General features: G+C 41.2%; 1 protein-coding gene across 4 annotated transcripts in view; it reads left to right on the top strand.

The window, feature by feature from the left end:
• Window positions 1-20,803, top strand: part of RAD51B (RAD51 paralog B) — a 458,657-nt gene that overhangs the window by 253,092 nt on the left and 184,762 nt on the right. For all 4 annotated transcript variants that reach the window (XR_008973584.1, XM_057420030.1, XM_057420028.1 and 1 more), the window contains exon 9: window positions 18,314-18,432. Coding sequence is in view for 3 of the 4 variants with exons in the window: in XM_057420030.1 (XP_057276013.1) it covers window positions 18,314-18,432 (119 nt within the window). In the remaining variant the exon portion in view is untranslated. The remainder of the gene's footprint in view (window positions 1-18,313; window positions 18,433-20,803) is intronic.

The following is a 20,803-nucleotide window of genomic DNA, read 5'->3' as shown; positions in this document are numbered from 1 at the left end:
AATCTTGCTATACTTCCAAAATAGTTTTTTTTTAAAGTACACTATTCACAGAGAAAGGGATGAATATGGTTATACAGGTAGTTCCCATGGCAAATACATTAATATCTCAAGAGGATTGCTGAAGAAGAATAATCATATGAATTATGCTGAAGGAAAATTTTCCCTTTAGTGGCAGTATGGACAGTCTGTTAAATCCACTAATCTTTATCTACCCAGTCATCCTAAACACCCTCATCATATCCTGTTTTGAAGTAAACTTACTCATAGTGAACTGTTGACTTTTCTTCTTCCTTTTTTTTTTTTTTAAATCCTTTGTCTTGCTGGTTTACTTGCAAATGTTGATGATTTGTGCTTGAAAGGTAGAAGATTAACATTATTTAGTTAAGCATCTATCAAACCTATCAGCATTTTAAACAGATGTTTAAGTTTAGCTAGCGTAAGGCAGGTTTTTTCTTTAATTCTGTGATAAAACACTAAACCCACAGAATTCTTTTGGAATTAATACACGGACAGGTAATCTTTTCTATGGTTTCCAGGTACATGGAGGTTAGATGGTGATTGGAAACTCCCAGCCTGGATTTACCAAAGGGAAATCATACTTCACCAGTCCAATTGCCTTGTATGATGAGATGACTGGCTTAGTGGATGTGGGCAGAGCAGCTGATGTGGTTTAATCTTCCATTTAGCAAGTATTTTGACATGGTCTGCTCTAGTGTCCTTATAGTGAAGCTAGAGAGAAATAGACTGGAAGGACAAGCTGCAAGGTAGTGGAAAATTATCAGGACCTCTGAGCTCGAAGAATAGCTGTTAGTCATTCAAACTCCACCTGGCAGCGGTGGTCACTACTGGGGCCAGTGCTGCTTAACATTTTCCTTAAGGGCCTGGTTGAAGGGACAGAGTAGGGTGTCAGACAAAGTTGGTTGAATGTACTGTAGACTCCAGATCAAACCATCTTACTCAAAGAATAGTACGTTCATATGCTAAAAAAATGGAGAAATGGTCCTTAAATTTATAGATGCCATTTGTCTTTCTGGAGATAGAGTCAGGAGAGAACTTAGTAAATTATAAAGAGATGTTGTCTGCCTTCAGTTTTGAGAAACCTTACAGAAATGAAAATTATCAGGAAGTTGGCAGCTCATCCTGTTGCTGCAGGAGGTTGGAGAATTGATGACTTGGCTATTTTTACAGCTGTTTATTGTCTGTCTTGATAGAATCATAGAATAGTTTGGGTTGGAAGGGACCTTAAAGAACATTTAGTTCCAACCTCCCTGTGATGGGCAGGGACATCGTCCACTAAAAAATGTATTCTAGAGTACAAAAATACATTTTAAAAACTGTGAAGGTTTCTAGCATAGGAAATAAGACAAAAGTATAAAGTGCTGTGCCTGGTAATATCTGCTGCATTACCTGGTCTCAGCTGAAACATACAGAAAAAAATCTTACAAGATTTACAGGAATTCATTGCAGATAAAGATAATTTGTCTATCGTGCTGCAGCTAAGCAGATTCCAAATACGTAGCAACCTCATAGTGGCTATTATAGTCATATGGCAATTAATGCAACATTCATATCAAGCATATTAAATTGAAATAGCAAAACTGTACAATACCTGAAGTTGCTATGACTTGCATCAATATTGCCAGAAATACTGGGATTGGCCTTTGACATTAAGCTCAGAAAAATGAGATTTTAAAGATCCATATTTGGGAGACCTTTTTATTTGCTTCTTGACCCCTAAGCTTTGGGGATTGAATCAAACTCTCTCCAGGCCTCTCTCAAATGTGTCATAGCAGAGAAATGGATATAGGCTAAGTGCAGGAGAGTGGAGAAGGCTGTGTAGGAAACCATGGGGTTTTTCCATAATCACTTTATTCCAGAAAATGAGGTTTTAGAAACACCAAATATTGCAAGGTGTGGTTGAGTATTGAGAGTGTGTGATGTTTTGAAGTATATTTGTACAGCTTGGATATTTTCTCATATAGTTTCTTTGGCAAGTCCTGGAGATTGCCGGGACTGCAAAGGAAATCTGAGAGGCAGACCCTGCCCTGTTCCTTCTCCATCTCCCCCCACTGTTCAAATTCCAGTTTAACATTCTTGATGTTGCTATGGGATAATCAGTGACTTAAAAATATTTTCTTTTATTTCTTATGAAATAACATCACCGTGGCAGCATCACGCAAAGAAAGAGGATCAAACCTAGTTTTCTAAGGGAAGACTGTCCCTTGACTGTAACCGCTACTGCTCTCTGCACCAGTGGGCTTTTCAGCAGTTTGCTGTGAAAGTGAAAAATGTAACTGGCTTAATAAGCAAGAGCTGGTAAACCCTAGCCAGATGGTGATAGCATCCAGAGCTTTGTGAGGGAACGCAACTGATCTCAGGTATCAGAAATGATCTATTGGTGTCAGGCAAATTCCCCTTGCTCTGAAGCCAGCTTGAGTTTACCTGCAAAACACCATACTGTTCATTAGAGAATATCCCAGGTTTACAGTAATCATGTAATTGCATCCAAGTGCTTTCTGCCAAAGTGTTCATTAGACTGTCTGAAGCACAGTCTAGAGATCTACAAAAGTAAATTTTCATATGGACTGCAGAGAGAATAAGTCATTTTGAGGGGCTAGTGTATGCTTCTGAAGCTTTTCTATTTGTGTGAAGTCATCCACTGACAAGTTAATGCTTTATGTGCATACTGGAATATAGTACAGACCTTTCCAGCTTCTGGAGAGAACAAGATCCAGAAGTATGTTTTCTCTCCTGTAATACCAGTGAAAATATATTAACCTTTACTTGATTTTTTTTTTCTTTAGAATAACTAAGTATAGTTTAAAAGATTAGAAATTGTATTCATAAGTACAAGGCCTTGTAGCAGGCATTTCGCTGAAATCCACTGTGTAAGTTCCTTTGGACATACTGAATGTTCTTCTGAAATTATCCTTTTGGCTGGCGAAGTTCTTTCCACAACAGAAATGAGAAATAAATCCTTGTACATAATTGAAAGTAATTTTTCTTCTAACTTTTCAGTGATCTTCCAGCCTTTGGCAGCTTCTCGCTTTGCAGGGTTAAGCACACTAACATCTGTGCTTCAGAACTGTTTTTTGAAAAGTAGGATTTAAAGTCAAGTGAAGCTCCCACAATTCTCATCTCTCCTGCCGTGGCACCCACTGATGCTCATCAGTGTGGCTGTCCTTCTTTCCTGTCTCGTCTTGTACCTTGTGGTACCAGGATGTCAGAGGCCTCCTGGAATTTATAGTGATCATGTCTGAGTTTTGCTCAATTAAAAAGAAAGCTGAAATTGTCCTGTTTTGTGAGTCTGCACCTCAATATATACAATTGTGGTTTTGGTGAAGGTGTCTACATCATCATTCATATCCAGCATTGTGTCGCCATTATGCATTAGTGAGATATTCTGCCTTCGAATCAGAATTGGGTTTGGGCTGGACAAAGGTGGTTGTCTTCCGAAATTAATTGAGGTAAGTTTGCTTAAATGCCTAAGTTTCAGTCCTGGCTCCATGGGAGGTACCAAGACATTTGCTGCATGTTCTAGTAGTGCTTTGTGCCCTGAGGCATAGTCTTGGGTCTGTCACATAGAGATCCACTATACCATTTCTCTGTAGTTCAGAACAGAAGGTTTCTTTTTTTCATTTAAAAATTAAATAAAACAACAGTAACAACAAAAAAGGACTGTGCATTTGGCAATACGGCATAGCTATGGAGAGAACTTTTATACTGCTAGTGTCTCATATGATGAGGTGTCAGCTCTCCTAGCTGAAGTGTGGTGTCATGCTGGCAAAGTACTTAAAGGAATGCTATTATGTTGTTGGAAATGACATTGGTCATGCAGCAGGGGACAGTCTCCTGTCACAGTCCGTAACAAGCCAGGTAGCCAGTGGAGCTACAGTGCTAGTAGAGTGACAAATGCCAGCTTCTGCACTGAGATCCAAACCAGATTCCCAACTGCTGGTAGCTGCTGCCATCTCACAATTCTTTCAGTGAGAGCAGAAACTCTAACCCTCACCACCTATCCCAGCTACAGGCCAGGCAATCATTTTCTGCCTCCTAGGAGTAGCTTAGTAGTTGAGATGCAATTAACGCTTTTAATTTCCTGGCTTCAAATATTGACCAGTGGCTCTGTTTCATCAGTGAGAAGAATTACTTACACTCATATGGTTTTTAAGTACATCTGATCAGGCTCGTTCTTGGGGGAAGAAAGTATTTAGAGTTTCTCTATCTGCTGTTTAGGCCACCAATGAGCACTTATAAAAATCCCGCCCGGATTTTATATGTGTACATCAGAGATGTTTTGTGGTTTGGGGTTTTTTAAGCAGATAGTGGTTTGTATGTTTAGGAAATGTGTCAATCACCTTAATTCTTCTAATTATTTTAAATTTACTATAGATCAGCAGATACTGTAAAAAAAAAAGCACAAACACTTGGTTTTATCATCTGGGTTATTTGCAGCTGTCATAAGTTAATTCTCAAGTTATCTTCCCTGCAAGAATTGTTAATAGTGATATAGTATAACAAATGAAGGTTAAGCTCTTTCTTGAAATTTATCATCTTGTTGAAATGACAGAGAGCTCATGTGGCGTAAAAGGTCAGTTCCTATGTTATATATAACTTTTTGTTTTCATCTCCTACTGTTCTTGCGGGTAACTAAAAATGTTTTGGACAACAGATGTGGAACACTTAAAATATTTGGAATGTGTGGGAATATGCTGAGGGACCACCTGTCCTGCAACACGAAAGGCAGCGTTGGTTTGTGAGCACTGCTCCTCACTCTGGCAGTGAACGTGAGGAGCTGTTAACTACAACTAGAGCAGAATGAAAACTATGGTGTAACTATACTAGGTTGACTTCAGTCTAAGAAGCACAGGGAAAAAAGGCAAATCAACAAGTTCAATGGTCATTAATACTTAGCCAATAATCCACATTTGAGATTCCCTTAGTAAGTGTAGCCTGGAGCAGTTACTCAGTCTCAGCTAGTAATGACTATGTTGGTTATCCTTTGTGAAAACAAAACAAAACAAATCCCAAACTATTTGCATATTGTAGAAAAAACAAGGTTTTGAGACAGGATGTGGAGGTGATTTGTTACTGATGTCTGTTTTTCTACGTGTTTACTATTTATTGACTAATGTTAACAAATGCCGCTTCACAGATGAGGGAACAAAGGTGCAGATAGGATCAGTATGTAGCATTTGCATTTGTTCGTTTGGAGTTCTGGCATGTGAGCACCCACGATTCTTTATTATCTTTTTCCTTCAATGATTTTTCCAAAGGAGGATATTAAAATTGAGATGATAGCTACTTCCCCGCCTCAGGGAAGGATTGTGAAGATAGTTAATGTTTATACCAGTTGCCCCCTCCTTTCCACCCTGGAACTGTTGCGTGAAACTGCCATTGCTTTGGTCCAGGTTACAGAGCTCAGTGCTTCTGCCCACAGGCAAGTGTTGGCTGAGAAACAGTACATCAGGCTGTGCCTTACAAATTGAAACTGGCACATAAATCAGAAAGAGGTTCAGAAACTCAGATTCATCCTTTGCTCTATGGAAACAGTGAAGTCTGGTTACACTCATGGCTTAGGTCTCTCTCTAAATTTTGGGTATGGGTGTGAGGCTGCCCTTCAAAACTGACATCTCTGTCTGATAGTACATGCCCATGGTTGGTGAATGAAGCAGCTGTTGATGCACTCCCTTGATTAGGACCGATAGAAAAAGTCAGGGCACACATTAGCAGTGTTTCCCACAGTGAGTGCAATTCTCCCTGCCCTCGGATATAATGGCTCGCTGCTGTATACTATGCAAACAAATTACACGTACTGTGGGAGCCACAACTTTTAATTTCTCAGCCTTTTTGCATGCAAAAATCTAGCATTAATTATGCTTTTTAACATTTAGAGGTCCTCTTCGTTTGCTGGAGGGAGGTCTTTGTGATTTAAGGAAGCAGGTTTCATTGAGCCAGACTAGCTCTGCTCTGTCCTCTTTTTCACCTCCCCTCAGGGCAAAGACCAACAGCTTGAGGGTGACCCCTTCAAGAAGTTTCACTGAAAAGGAAGATGAGAAAGGCCGGACAGGCTCTTTCTAATGCTCTGCGCTGCAGCCAGGAAAAGGCAGCTGTTTCTAGCCTTTCTGCCTTTTTTTTTTTTCTCTTCCCCCCTTCCCCTCCTTTCCTGATGGCTGAGATCTGGGCTTGCTGCCATATCTGTTTGTCTGTCTGTCTCATGTTGTTTTTCTCAGAGAGCTTCAGAGGCCAGTTACCCGTAGTCAGTTGCTGGGAACAGAGGTTGTTCCTTGTATCGTCTTAACTCTCCATGCCAGAGTGTTCATGCTTGAATAGGAAACAGCAAGATCTGTCAAAATAGCCCTTTTCTTTAGGGCTTTGAGGCTCCATTCTCCATGGCCATCTGTTCCCTTTCACCCTTTTGGACAATGTTGCTATTTGAAACCAACCACTCTTTGCTCTCTCCCTTTCCCCTTGCCCTCCTCCCTGTCCCCCTCCCTCTTTGTGCCCCCCCTCAAAATCTGGGAAAATGGGAAAAAAAAGTTGTTTCTGGCCCTGACTGGCCTCTAGAGGATTGAACCATTCTGTAGTCCAAGGATTAAAAGTGGTATTTTGCAATTTTTTATTTTTCACTGACTTTAAAAAATGCAGTACATCTCAGGAGGAAAGAGTCACTGCAGTCAAAAGATCATTTTAGATTTATGCATTACTCTTCACAGAGCACTTTGTTGTCCTGTTGCTTTCTGATGCAGACTACAGTGAAAACTTGGCACATCTTGGAATATTTTGCATTTTAGCAGGAACGGAAGGAACCTCCTATAGTTAAGGCTGTATAACTGTTTCCTTTCTAACCCTCTGTCTTCAGTCAGAAAAGCTTATCAGGACAAAATTTTCCAGTCTTGGTTGTTGTCCAAAATTGAATTTATTTGCTTAGTTTCAGATAAAGTGAGCCATTCCTTTTTGAGAATGAGTTGAAGAAAAAAGCATATACCTCCTCTACTCCAGGACAGGCCACTGCACTGTGAAGAGGGGGACTGACTTGCTGAGAACCTCCTGGAAGGTCTCTGTCAGTCATGGAGTGAAGCCAGACCCCTGTAATCCTCAGTCATTTTAACATCCTCCATGTTATATATTGCCTGTGTGTGTGTTTAAGTACATAAACTCATATTTATTTTCAGCTTTGTAAATGAGTCTGTTCTGAACAGGGAGCCACTGGTGTCTGTATGTACTAAATTGTTTTGTCATTCGTCTTATAATGAGAGGAAAGACATTTTTTATATGTGGGTATAGTGGCTGCGCAATTAAAAGAAAATGTGAAAGTGCCCAGTTAACATATGATGTGAAGGTAGTCCAAGCTGTGATTTTGAAGGTACTCCAAGCACTCAGGTGTATGGGTAGGGCTCACCAGGCCAGCCCAAAAGAGACTTCTTCAGAGAAGAGGTTGCATCCCTCAGCTTGTGTCTTGGGCCCCAGTGCTCAGAGAAACAGATGCAGCCAGTGGGACCTATACTGGCAAATGCAAACTGGTGGTTAAATGCCAGTTAAGAAATGTCACAGTCAACCCTGGTGATACTCATTGTGAGAAATAACTGAGTCCTTGTTCTCCATTTGAGAGGCAGAGTTAAAGCAGCACATAGCATTTTTTACATTTAATGTTTCCTAACTTTTACGTTCCTAATCATACATCCAAAACGTTCTTTCAGTTTAGTTTTTGTGATGGATATTAAGAGTTTGGCCAAATCTGAACTCCAGATGTGAACAGCTGTAATTTGCAAACAGCCATCTCTAGCTTCCAAATGTTTGGCTGACCTCTGTTTCTGTGTTGCAGGCTGAAAGAGAATTGTTTCATCTTGGAATTTCAGTTTTGATAACTGGCTCATTATCCAAGCTTTATAGCTCTAAGATTGTTCTTACTGCACCTGGAGAGAACTGTTGTACTGGTCTATAGGATCAGTGTTAAGAACACTCAAGTTTGAATTTTCAAAGAAATGATGATGGTCGTCATGCAAAGTTTGCTCAGAAGTACGATTTAGCATTGATTATTTTACATAGTCCCTGTGGTTAACAGTGCCCCCCTGGACTCTGAATTATTGCATGGTTCAACCCTCTGTATCAAGGCATTGTCACTCACTAAATTTGAAAATAATCCAGAAAGGGGACCACTACTGAAATACTCCTGTGCTCAGGAGTGAAAAGGACAGCTAGTTTAATTCACTAATTCAAATCCACAGAACTAGGCCGTGATCAGAAATTGTTATTTGTTAAGGCTTTTTATGATGAATATATTGAGAAAGGTCCACCGCGCTTTATGCTGAATGTCAGTGTTAATTAGGCAAACTCAGGTGCTGGCAATCAACTGATCACAAAGACCACAGAGGTCACAAAGATCTCTGTGGATTCTTAGCAGAATGTATTTACTGAGGAAAACCTTAGTGCTCCTTTAAAACTAGCTTGCATACGCTTACTGTCCTTTTCTGTCTGCCATGTGGGCATACCAACAGCCTACTCCCCAGGAAATGAATGGCCATGTCAGAAACACCCTGGGTGTATTAGCACTAATTCGTTCTTTTATTGACCACTTTGATGGAGAACTCAGTGTGCAACAGAAACTTGACTCTCTCCTGCCCCTGTCACTCTTCCACACCCTGACCCTCAAACATAATTTAAAGTTCATTTGCAGACTGGATCGTACTTTGTCTGGAGTAGTGCTGCCATTGCCTGCACTGTGGCAGCTTTCTGGGTACAAGAGCTAAGCTGCCAAGACACTGTTTCTTTACCAGAACATATTTTATGGAAGAAAATGTACAGTATGGGAATACAGTCTTTGTCTCGGACCACAGCGTCCTAACATGAGCATACTGCTATGAGCTACGTTCTGAGGCTCACTGCAGTTTCAGAACTATGTCTCCCTCCTCTCCCTCCAGATGTATTATTTTTGTTCTGCCTTGCTGGGGTTGAGCCATTTAGGCTTCCAGACCTCAGACTGTTATGCTGGGAGTTTTTTTTGTCCCTGTCAAGGAGGAGTGTGACAGCTGGCTCTTTTGGTTCTAGCCTGGAAAGTTCGGAAGTGGCAAATCCAGATGATGGGTAAACACTAGCAGAGACTGATGAAGTTTAGCAGCTGACATTAACCATCCTGGGATAATCAGATGTAACAATGCCATGGCTGTCTAGGTCAAAGGGATGAGGCTTGCAGCATGCAAGGCTTCAGTTGCTCTGACAGTGGGATTCCACATCTCTGTTCTTTATTCAAGCCTTAAGGGACCTACACATGTGTAATTCTAGCATTCTGCCCCCTCCCTCCTACATGCCTTCTGATTAATATCAGGATCTGTTTAATTCCCTGAGGGAACTTAACAAAAAAATATACAGCAATAACTTGTAGTATGATTGGTGAGGTGATAATTGAAAGCATTTTCTGGTTCACAGGGCCCTAGCATTGCCAGATGCCATGACTGGGCAAGCTTTGTTTTTCAACCTATGTATCCTATGTGCAGGCAGGCAAAATTCCAGATTTGGGTTGTTTGGGGGTTTCTTTACACCCTTGGTTTGGGGTTTTATTTCCTAGTCTTGAAGAGACAGGAAGAACTGACAGCATAGGAGAGGTTAGATGGAAGAAACTGATTAAAGTTTTCATGGTGAACGATGCAGGAAAGAACTCTGAATACTAAGAGAGTGATGTAAATTAGTACAGTTATATTTATCCTTGATTACAGAAAGGAATTGAATTAACCACTGTCTTCTACTTGGTCTTCACCATCCGTCCCACCAACACACTACTCATTCAATCGTTCACACTAGCAATGTGGCAATGATAGTGCCAGAAACTCATTGTTTTGTGGTGTGTTGTCAGGCCACAGAGGTGGAAGATTTGTACCGGTAAAAAATAAGTATCTGTTCCCAAGGATCTCAACCCCACAGTTCTCTGACTTGGGCCCTGTTTCAGGTGCTGTAAACCTCCAGCTGTCTTCCCACCTCCACAGATCTCCTGAGGCTTGACCATTTTGGTCATGGCTGATAGATCATCTGGCAAGAAATCACACCAGCTGGATTTTCTCATTTCTTAATGTCAATTCCTTTTTTAGGTCAGCAGACAGGAGTCACAGTACTAGCATATGTGTGCTTCTTTGTCTGTCTGTCTGTCTCTTTCTCAACTCAAAACAGAATCAACATGAGCTCACCGATGTCAGGGAATGAGATCCTCTAGTGTGAAACACACTGTTAACAGTAGGTATGCTGGTTGAGGGATTGAAAACAAACCAGCATCTATCTGATTCTCTGGAGGATGCTTCCTACCTCTTCACCTGAATAGAGGTCCCAGCTGTTTTTGGGGGGCTAGAATAATGGTTAATATTGCTTCTTCTAATGTTTCATGGAGAGCACTGAAAGTCCTTATTTATGCGCAGTTCTCCTGGCCTGTCACATATTTGAGTTTATTTTCCCTCATCTCTTAGGGAAGATTCCTTGTAAATGGGAAATAATCAGCAGCAGCTAAGAGACTTGTAAACTGCAGTTCTCATGAAAAGAAGGTCTTTAGGTCAGGAGCTGTCTTTTTGTTCTCTCTTTGAAGAGTGCTTTGCATATTGCAGATGAGAGCTCTAAGAACTGTCACAACAGAAATAATGAATGGATGGAAAAAAGACAAAAGAAAGGAACTTATTCTTGATCTAATACCAGATTAGCACTGTAAAAATCACCCAGAATGTGTACACAGATACACAGAGATATAATGAAAAACAAAAAAACGTAAAAACTCACCTGTTTGGGCCATATGAGATAAAAAAAAATGTGTTGTGCAAAATGAGAAGTGGGCTCGTTCCCTTTCGGTCACATTGACTGCTGTTGCCATCAGAACTTTGCAGCTGGAGACTTTTAAATGGCAATTTTTGGTCTGTTGCCGACAATGAATCAGAACAGTCTTTTTAGTGTAATCTCTAGTAGACACCAGCACTGCAGCAGTAGAATAGCTACTGGTCAAAAGAATTTCCTTTGAAACTGTGTTTTTATTTTTTTTTAACTAGGGATTAGTAGGGGTTTGCACTTAATTGCTTTGTTTGCAAAGTATATTTTGATGATTATACTGTTTTTAAAAGTAGATCACATATCACTGATTACTAAACGATTTCCGCTTCCAGCTAAAATATATTTACTTATTTTTAATAAAAAATTTAAGTAAGCTGGAATAGTATGGTGTGAGAGAGTGCACAGATTTAGAAATAGGTGCTTTTGGGGAGCAAAATGGCAAGAGTTCCTCTCTTAATAAAAGAAGAAGAATAAGCATTTTAGAAGTTAGAATTTTTACATGGCTAGTTTTATGGCCAAGCTTAGTCTCCTACAGCAGCAACTGTTTTTCCTGCCATGTGTTCTAAATAATGAAAGACTTTATGAAGTCAATAGTGTCCTCTAGGAAGGAAGTTTTGTTGTTTTCTCCTAAGATGAACCAGACTCTGCTGTTTATATGCCTGTGTAGCCCATTCACTGGTCTGTACAGCTGAAACAGGGAGCAACATTTGCTTTAATGTTGTGCAAATCAGTTAATTTGTGTTTGGTAATTACCTACCTTTAGGTATATATGCGTTTTGGTCTGTGCTTTGTCTCAAGCAGGTGGTATCAAATGGTGGTCTAAGTAGCTGTCTCCTGCTAGGCCCATGGCTTTAATGTAAAGGATGAAAATGTAAATTTTTTCATCCTCACTGTTTTTTTTTTTTGTTAGTTTTGTGAAGATAGAGTATATGACAGGAAGAGTTTGGGAAGTATCTTGGCTGACCAGTGCAAAGAGAGAGACAGACACCACTGATGGACAAGAGCATCAGAATCATCTTTTGCCTAAAGAATAAGCTGCAGAGAAGGGCTGAAAATTGTAGAAGTCAGTGCGGGGGAGTTTGAAAGGTGCTGTGGTTAGTTACTTCACAGATGAGTTTGTCCTGTGGGTTTTTTTTTACTGTGCGATGGGTTTTTCCACCATTGGATATTTTTATACTTGTACTTTCTGAGTAGGTGAAGGTGGAAAAATATATTGAAGGTTGAGGTTTCTTTTCTTTTTTCTCTCCTCACCTCTCCTCTCTGGTGTCATTGTTAGAGACCTGCACCAAAAATATAACCTAAATGCAATGCAGGTGAAAAGCAGTGAACTTTATGAGCTCTGCCAGTGAACCAGAAAGCTGCACAGCCTGAGCAAGAGGGAAAGTACTTTCCTTCTTATTGCATGATGAGCTCAGTAGTTCAATTCTATATAAATATTTTTTCTGTACTTTTGGAGCATTTTTTTAAATCCTTTTTGATGAATCAGAGGTTGATCAAGATGGTTTGATATTGTGATTTGAAAGATTTGGGGGCTGGTAGCTTTTCTGTTTTGTTATTTCACTGTCATGTTGTGCATCAATAAGGTTTTTTCATTTGATAAGAAAAGATTTTTGAATTACCAAATTGATGTAGATTGCAAAGGAGCCCAGTGGTGGGGATGAACCTTCCAGGCAATGACTCTTTCATCTGGCAAGACAAAAATCTGTATGAGAACGTGGAGAGGATGGAAAGGAGCAGGTTATTTTTTTTAATCAAGAGTACAATCACATTCTGCCTCCAAGAACTCCTTGCATTTAAAATGTTTTAAGAAGCCTGTTTGATTTGATTCAAGACATCGGTCTAGTTCTCCTGATTTTAATAGGACCATATGAAGGAGAGAGGATTTTCCCCATCCTGTTTTCATCCCCTTCAACAATATATGCAACAACTGGGACTTTATTACATGAGAATTTAAGTCTTTAAAACAGTACCTCCTTAGAAGATGAGGTGTTTGAGACCATGTCTGTGCCTGTAATTCTCTGGTTGGACAGAATAGAATAATCCCAGAATCAGTATTAGAATCATAGAATCATAGAATTGTTAGGGTTGGAAAGGACCTTAAGATCATCTAGTTCCAACCCCCTGCCATGGGCAGGGACTCCTCACACTAAATTCAGCTATTGAACTGAATAATTTCAATCCTACTGTTACCGCCAGTGAAAAATGGAAGGTGTAGAAAACCCACCTTCCCCGATCCTGCCTATATGTGTCATTCATCTCAATGATACAGAAGGTACTTACTGAAGGTTTGTTTCTGTTGCATTGATGGAGGAAACAAACAAAATTAACCTGGCCCTTGTGTATAAAATGGACCAAGTGTTCTGGCCCAGTTCTGCTGACAGCTTTTCCCAGGGCAGTGGAGCCCAGTGTGAGGCTCTTCTGCTTGGAAGCAGCACAGCAGGCCTCAGTTGAAGAATCACCCTTTCTTCTTTGGTTTGTTTTTTCCCCTTGTTGTGGAGAGGCATTTACACTGCATTTGACTCAGACCACAAGCAGCTTTATTTTCACTTGTGACAGCTGTTCAGTGAGAGTAAAGCAGCCAGTTCCTCCTTTATGCTTGTGATCCAGAACAGATATGGTCTCTGCTGGTATCTCTGCTGGTGACCCAAAGAGCTCAATTTCACCGGAGACGGTAGAACAGGAACCTCATGCAGTCCTTGGCCTGTCTGCTGATGTGCCCTTTGAAGAGCAGTTTAATGCCAGTTCTTTTTGTGTGAGGAAGGAAAAAATGTGTACAGGAATTGAAATCACAATTTTATTTTACTTGAGCTAGATCTGAATATATAGAGCAGGAGGTTGTTCAGAGGTCTTCTCCCACCCTTCTAGTGTGTGCCTTGACTTCCCTATGCTAGGATCCCATCTGTGCTTCTGGACACCCACTCTCTTTCCCACATGCTGTATCCATACACTGAGATCTGTCGGCTTTCTCTCATCTGTCAGCCCTATTTGGTTACTCGCCCTAGTCCCTGTGCTCCCTGTATCATCCATGTCCTGAGCAGAAATCATCATGCCAGCAGTGACTGCAGTGAGAGCCGTGCTCCAAGAAGGCTGGAGAGACGGGAAGTGCTACCTGTCATCCCCACAGCATGGATAAGTGCCTTCATGTCGCATCTGGGAGCTGTTGCTCCATACCACTCTGATGTGGTTCAGGTTGTACAGTTTGGGGATCTCTGAGCAGAGACCAAAGCCACTTATGAGCCTGTTTTTTTCTTGGGATAAGGTTGGTCTGATGTTCCTATCCCTAAGTTTGAAAATGTCAGGATTTGGAAGAACAACACAGCGTGTGCTGTAAAAGATCACTCTCTCTTTGTCCAGTACTTAAATGACTAAGTAGTAGTTGAAATAACAGGAAAGATAAGTCCAAGGTTTTTTTAAGGCCATGTTTGAGTATAAGTCTGTTTTCTTAACATATCATCTTTCCTTCCTCTGAGACATTTACTATATTTTTTTATTTAGAGCAAGGAGAAGGAATAAAACATGTGCTGTCACTGCCCTTGAACGTCTTTGCAACGTTGGCACTTCTCCCCCCTTGTTTCACTTCACTTCTTGTTGGTTTGCCTTTCTGTCTGCCTAATGCATCAGCTTGCAGGAGGATACCTTATAAAATGGAAACCTTTCCTGTGAGGCATTCCTTTCTAGCCTGTAAAGTCTTTGCTGTAAATTTGCTCCAGTCTTACTAACCACTTTGCACCAGAGTCATAAATTTGAATAACTTCACAGAAGAGGATTTGCCTGAAAGTGGGTCACACAAACAGCCCTTTTCAGACAGGGGCTGACACAGTGTGGTACAGTGGACTTTCTCCGCTACAATAAAATAAATGACAGCAATTAGCTTGTTTGTTCTGCCGCAAGCCTTGCACTTCTAGCACTTCTGTTCAGTTTGGGACAGGTTTTAGGCCTGGAAGGAATGCAGAATTAGGAATTGCTATGGAGCGATATCTCTCTAATATCAGCAGACTCCAGACATTTAGCTACTTAAATGCCTGGCTCAGGGTTGCAACAGCAAGATGTTACTCCTGTTAGGTAATAGCAGAGACATATAATTTGAGGGAATTTTGGATGTGAATTTTGTGGCTCTTTTATGCCAACATACGTCTGGGCTTCCTGTCTGTAGTTAGAGGCCCCTGAGCAGCAGCAGGTGAATTGCTTGTCAGTGGCGTGGAGCAGTGGTTTCCAGCTGTGTACAGAGGTGCAGTTACACCAGCTGTGGCAGAAGCACCTCCACACCAACCAGAAATCATACTTAGCTGCCTCACTTGACTTTTGTGATTCCTACCCATTTCTAGCAGATGGGAAAAAAGGGCAATGTTGACTACAGGAGGAACTTGCACCTTGTTCCATGTGACAGAGAGGACTGGAAAACTTTAAAGCTGCTTCAGGGTCTTTAATTTTCCTTTAGCCTGTTTGTACAGTATGTGTACTTCTGTGGTGTTAGCACAAAACCAACAGTTTTTAAAACTTAAATGCAATTAACTTAAGTCATTTTAAGGGAATGAAATTCAGACCTGCCAGCAATGTGCTTTAACACTTGAACCTGCTCTCTCCTCCAGCTGGAAAATTAAATCCAAAACACAGAATCATAGAATAGTTAGGGTTGAAAAGGACCTTAAGATCATCTAGTTCCAACCCCCCTGCCATGGGCAGGGACACCTCACACTAAACCATATCACCCAAGGCTCTGTTCAACCTGGCCTTGAACACTGCCAGGGATGGAGCATTCACAGCTTCCCTGGGCAACCCATTCCAGTGCCTCACCACCCTCACAGGAAAGAACTTCTTCCTTATATCCAATCTAAACTTCCCCTGTTTAAGTTTTAACCCATTACCCCTTGTCCTATCACTACAGTCCCTAATGAAGAGTCCATCTCCAGCATCCTTATAGGCCCCCTTCAGATACTGGAAGGCTGCTATGAGGTCTCCACGCAGCCTTCTCTTCTCCAGGCTGAACAGCCCCAACTTTCTCAGCCTGTCTTCATATGGGAGGTGCTCCAGTCCCCTGATCATCCTCATGGCCCTTCTCTGGATTTGTTCCAACAGTTCCATGTCCTTTTTATGTTGAGGACACCAGAACTGCACACAATACTCCAGGTGAGGTCTCACAAGAGCAGAGTAGAGGAGCAGGATCACCTCCTTCGACCTGCTGGTCACACTCCTTTTGATGCAGCCCAGGATACGGTTGGCTTTCTGGGCTGCAAGTGCACACTGAAGCCAGCTCATGTTCATTTGCTCATCAACCAACACCCCCAAGTCCTTCTCTGCAGGGCTGCTCTGAATCTCTTCTCTGCCCAACCTGTAGCTGTGCCTGGGATTGCTCCGACCCAGGTGTAGGACCTTGCACTTGGCATGGTTAAACTTCATGAGGTTGGCAACAGCCCACCTCACAAGCGTGTCGAGGTCCCTCTGAATGGCATTCCTTCCCTCCAGCATATCAACCGAACCACACAGCTTGGTGCCATTGGCAAACTTGCTGAGGGCGCACTCAATCCCACTGTCCATGTCAGCGAGAAAGGTGTTGAACAAGATTGGTCCTAACACCGATCCCTGAGGGGTGCTACTCGTTACTGGTCTCCAGGTGGACACTGAGCCGTTGACCACAACTCTTGGGGAGCTGCCATCCAGCCAGTTCTTTATCCACTGAGTGGTCCATCCATCAAATTGATGTCTCTCCAATTTAGAGACAAGGATGTTGTGTGGGACAGTGTTGAATGCTTCGCATAAGTCCAGGTAGATGATGTCAGCTTCCTGTCCATCAGTTCCGTAGCCCCGTCATAGAACATAAGTGAAGAGGAATTATTATGGTCAGCACATCCACCTTCCCAATAGAGATAGGTTAGGTTAGTTAACTGAATAGCATTCTTAATACTGGAACTTCCAGTTAGGTGCCTCTGTGGTGAGTTATTGAGGTGGAAGTTTGATGCTTATCAAGATATGAATACCTTTGTTTAGAGGAAAGAAGAGCAGCCATCCTTGCTGGATGGTACAACTATAGCCTGTTTTCAGACTAGAACAGATGTTCTGTAGATGAGAGTATTGTGCATGTCACAGTGAGTTCCCATGATGTGGGAAGTAATTCAGACAAGTACAGAATCCAGACTTTTCTCAAACTGTTAGCTTGAACCAGGTGCTTCACTGATTTCTTCTGTAGGCATTAAACACTTGAAGGCCTAATCCAAATCCAGTTGATGTTAACTGAACCTGGTATTACTTGGTGGGATTGGGGTTTGTTGAAGTATTCAGCTGAATCTTGTAGCATGCTACAGTCATTCCAGGCCCTTTTCTTCAGCCTGCTGCTCTCCTCTGCCTAATGCACACTATGTCCTCATGGCTTGCAAGCTACCAGCAGTGATGCAAATTATTATTACTGCATGCCAAAACTTTTGGTATTACACTTTACTGTATATTTTTCCAAAATAAAAGCTTTAGTGACTGAAGTAATTATGCTCTAAATACTGGAGAGGAAGTAAAAACCCCACAATCTTGCAAATGTAGAAGCAATGAAGAGTTTTAAACCTGAATCTTTCAGAAGTTCCAATGGACCATGAGATGACTTTGTCATCTCACTACAGTATTGCTTCCAAAACCCAGTACTTATAATTTAGGTTTCAGCATTAACTGTTGCATTACTGATGATTTTGACAGAAACATAAGCCACCCCTCTGTCCATCTTACACAGAACTCGGTGGGGGGCAAAGATGAAGGTCTCAGGCACCTACCTGCCTGCATATGTGTGTGTGTGTGTGTGTGTGTGTGTATATGAGTCTCTGGTTTTAATAAGAGAAAGCTCAGGTGCAGTGGCAGTTCAGCAAGATGGGTCATATGCCATTATTGCAAACACTTCTGTATGTTGTCATTGCTGATTGCAGCAAAGTGCATTTTCCTTCAGGGTTATATAAAGTTCATATGATTTCACAGACCAGGATGGTATTTATAGCTAAGGGGCTTTCTTCTTTGCAAATCTTAGAAAATGTATAGGATGCCTGTTGGCATTAACCAGTGTTCAGATTTTTAGGTTGGGGTATTGTGGCACCACATTCTGCTCCTTTAGCTCTCCTTTTTGTTATATCAGTATACGCTGTAACTCTGCTGGCCTGCTTCCCTCTCCTCTGTGGCGTAGAAAGCTGGTTTGCTGTGGATAGACTATCTAAAGAGGAAAAGGCAAGCGTCCTCCATGCATGGTGCACCTCCAAATATTTAGAAAATGCACCAGTCTCTCCAAGAAAGTAGGTACTGCTTTGCAGCATATCCTTAATTCTTGGCATTTTGTCTAGGTATCAGAGAGTGAGATAGAGAACTCACATTGCAGTTGTATAAATAAATCAGAAAGGTAGGACCTTCATGTGATAGTGCCATCTGTTAAGTACCAGTTGTAATTACCTAGCTTAAGGAATGATCCAAGATGACCGATTAGAGTTTCCATGCTGAATAATTCTCTGTACCACAGTCCTGATGCTGTTTCTTTCATATTTGATTCCAGGAGCTTCTGGAAGTGGGAAAAGGGAATCTGGTTGTGTGACAGCAGCCCTTGGCAACACATGGAGTCACAGTGTCAATACAAGGATCATACTACGATATCGTGACTTGCTGACAAGACAGGTGAGAACAAAAAAGAGAGTTTGAATAAAGCTACAACAGCAGTGCTCAGTCAGATGGGCTGTGTCCTTCAGCCTCTGTGATTATGCCACATGTGTTGAGAACCTGGTGCCCTGCAGCCAGTTGCTTATTTGGTGTGGGGGCTAATCAGTGTCCTTTGTTTTTCAGGGATGGCAAATCCTCCAGTGCCTCCCTGAGTTAGAATGGGCTTATCTTAGTCACAGGACCTAGTGTTGGCCTGGTGGCACAGGCATACAGGCTCCTTGAAGTTTTAGTGCATTTCATGTTGCGGAGATGAAGGGTGATCCTTAAAGTAATTCCTGCACAGGGCTTTTGGGGCAGGAGTAGGAGGCTAGTGCTTTCATTGCCATGATTTTTTGCTGTCATTGTTTCCACTCTTTGTGCTAAACTTCAGCTGTGACTGTTAGGGGAGTACTCTTGTCTTCTGCAGCTACTGCTTGCAAGTTAAGCTTGATGCCTGCCCCAGCAAGCTCTAACTTTGAGCAGTGTGGTACTGATTTTCCAGAAGTATGCCTGCAAAAAGAAGAGTACTTGCCCTTTTCATTAAGAGACCTCATGATTTTGAGTGAAATGGAGTAGCATTTTAGACTGCAGTCTTCCCCTCTTAATTTAAAAAAAAACTGTGAAAAACTAGGAAGCAAGGCATTGGGGGTTTGGTTGACGGAATAACTTTTTTCTGTTTTTAAAAACACTATAACCCATGATTTCATCTCTCCCTTGGGATATCTACTATTATAATCTCTTTTGGCTTTGTCTATTCTGTTTTTGCATTGATGTAACTCTTTCCAAAGGCTGTGACCCTCAGTCTTAATGTCATTCTCTGCCTGTTGAAGTAGAGACTTGTCAGAAAAATTTCTCCATAAGATTTGTGCCATCCTTCACCTATAGCATTACTGCCCACATACGTTCAAATTAGTGGTCCTGGTTTTACTGTCACAACACGAGGTTTCTCACTTCTAGGTTTCAGTCTTTTGAGCCTGAGAGCTCTGAAGACTGAGGAGCCTGAGGAGACCAAGTCATCCCATTTCATTCTGCTCATTAGAAAACTATAATTATGGCACTTCTGTTCCTGCAAGTAGGCACCATGAAGCAGTGGTAGTCCCCTGGACTCTGGTAGCAGGCTAAATATGTCAAATGCAGATAGACAAGGCATCTTCTGGACTCTCTTCTAACGACTGTGCACAGTTGTATTGAAACTGCTGCTGCTCTTGTAAGTTCTCTATGTTCTAGTCTGTAATGAGTTCTCTTTTCCTACATGTGTGTGCAAAATACAAAGCTGTTCACAAATTTCCTGGATTGTTTTGGAGTATGTGAGAGGTGGAGCTGGCAAAGGGAAAAGGGCAGAAACTGGGCTCTGTGCTAATTCCTGATGCTTAAAGTCAGCTAAAAAGGATTAAGAACGTTCCTCTGGTGGTGGAAAGATGGAGCAGTTTTCCTGAAGAACATTAGATGTGTTTTTTCCTGATTTTGTTTGAGAATAGATCGCAAGTGTATGAAATGTTGTTTTCAGTCTTTTAAAATTCCATTATAAAAGATATACTTTGGTCCACTTAAAAAAACACCCAGAGTTTCACTCTGTTCCTAACTGGATTTATCAGGTGCACCACCTCACTTGCATGTGAAGCCACAGGCTCATTCTGTTTTGGTTGAGCAAAAGAACAGAATGTACAGTGAGGGAAAACAACCCCAAAGTAAACATTAAAATATATTATTAAAAACAAAGTAATTTGAAACAGAAGTGTGATATAAATAGTGATATGTCTGTGAAGCCCATGAATGAAATGGGATTTATCCATGGTGTCCTGTAAATATTTTCCTGTTGCTGATAGTTGTGTCCTTTTTTTTTTTCTAGATAAATTCTCTTTTCTTAGAACTGTAGAAATCTTCTAGCTAGACATGCAGTTTCCAGTTAGAGGAAGGCATCTAGAATTACAGTACCTGTAGCAGCACTGTATTGATCAAATTACTGTAGTTTTACACACATAAGTTCTTTTATAATTGCTTTATAGCCACTTTCAGAAATGAATTTTGAATAAAGGCACCTCAGTTCTTGAGATGCCATTTCAGTCATCATAAGGTGGTTCTGCCAAGAGGTATTGGATATCAGTGCTTTGAAACTCAGCACTTTTTAAGGAAGCTTAACTTGGAGGTCCAAAACTTCTCGTCAGTAATCACTTCTACAAATTCGCATATTACTGTATAAAAAAAAAAAAATAAAAAAGGAAGCCTGTGATTATGTGTGTAGTCCTGGTTTTAAAGTAAAATTCTGCCTCAGGAAATTACTGAAAGCACACAGTTGTTCTAGAGATTTGGGTGAAAAGTAGTGCAAAATCAGGTTTTCCGTGCCTTTCAT

Source organism: Pezoporus wallicus, unplaced genomic scaffold (assembly GCF_028554395.1).
Source record: "Pezoporus wallicus isolate ANWC-B61680 ecotype Strahan unplaced genomic scaffold, APGP_CSIRO_Pwel_v1 contig_5418, whole genome shotgun sequence".
Lineage (NCBI taxonomy): Eukaryota > Metazoa > Chordata > Aves > Psittaciformes > Psittacidae > Pezoporus > Pezoporus wallicus.
The sequence above is the reverse complement of the archived record's forward strand: the minus strand, read 5'-3'. Positions and strand labels throughout refer to the sequence as shown.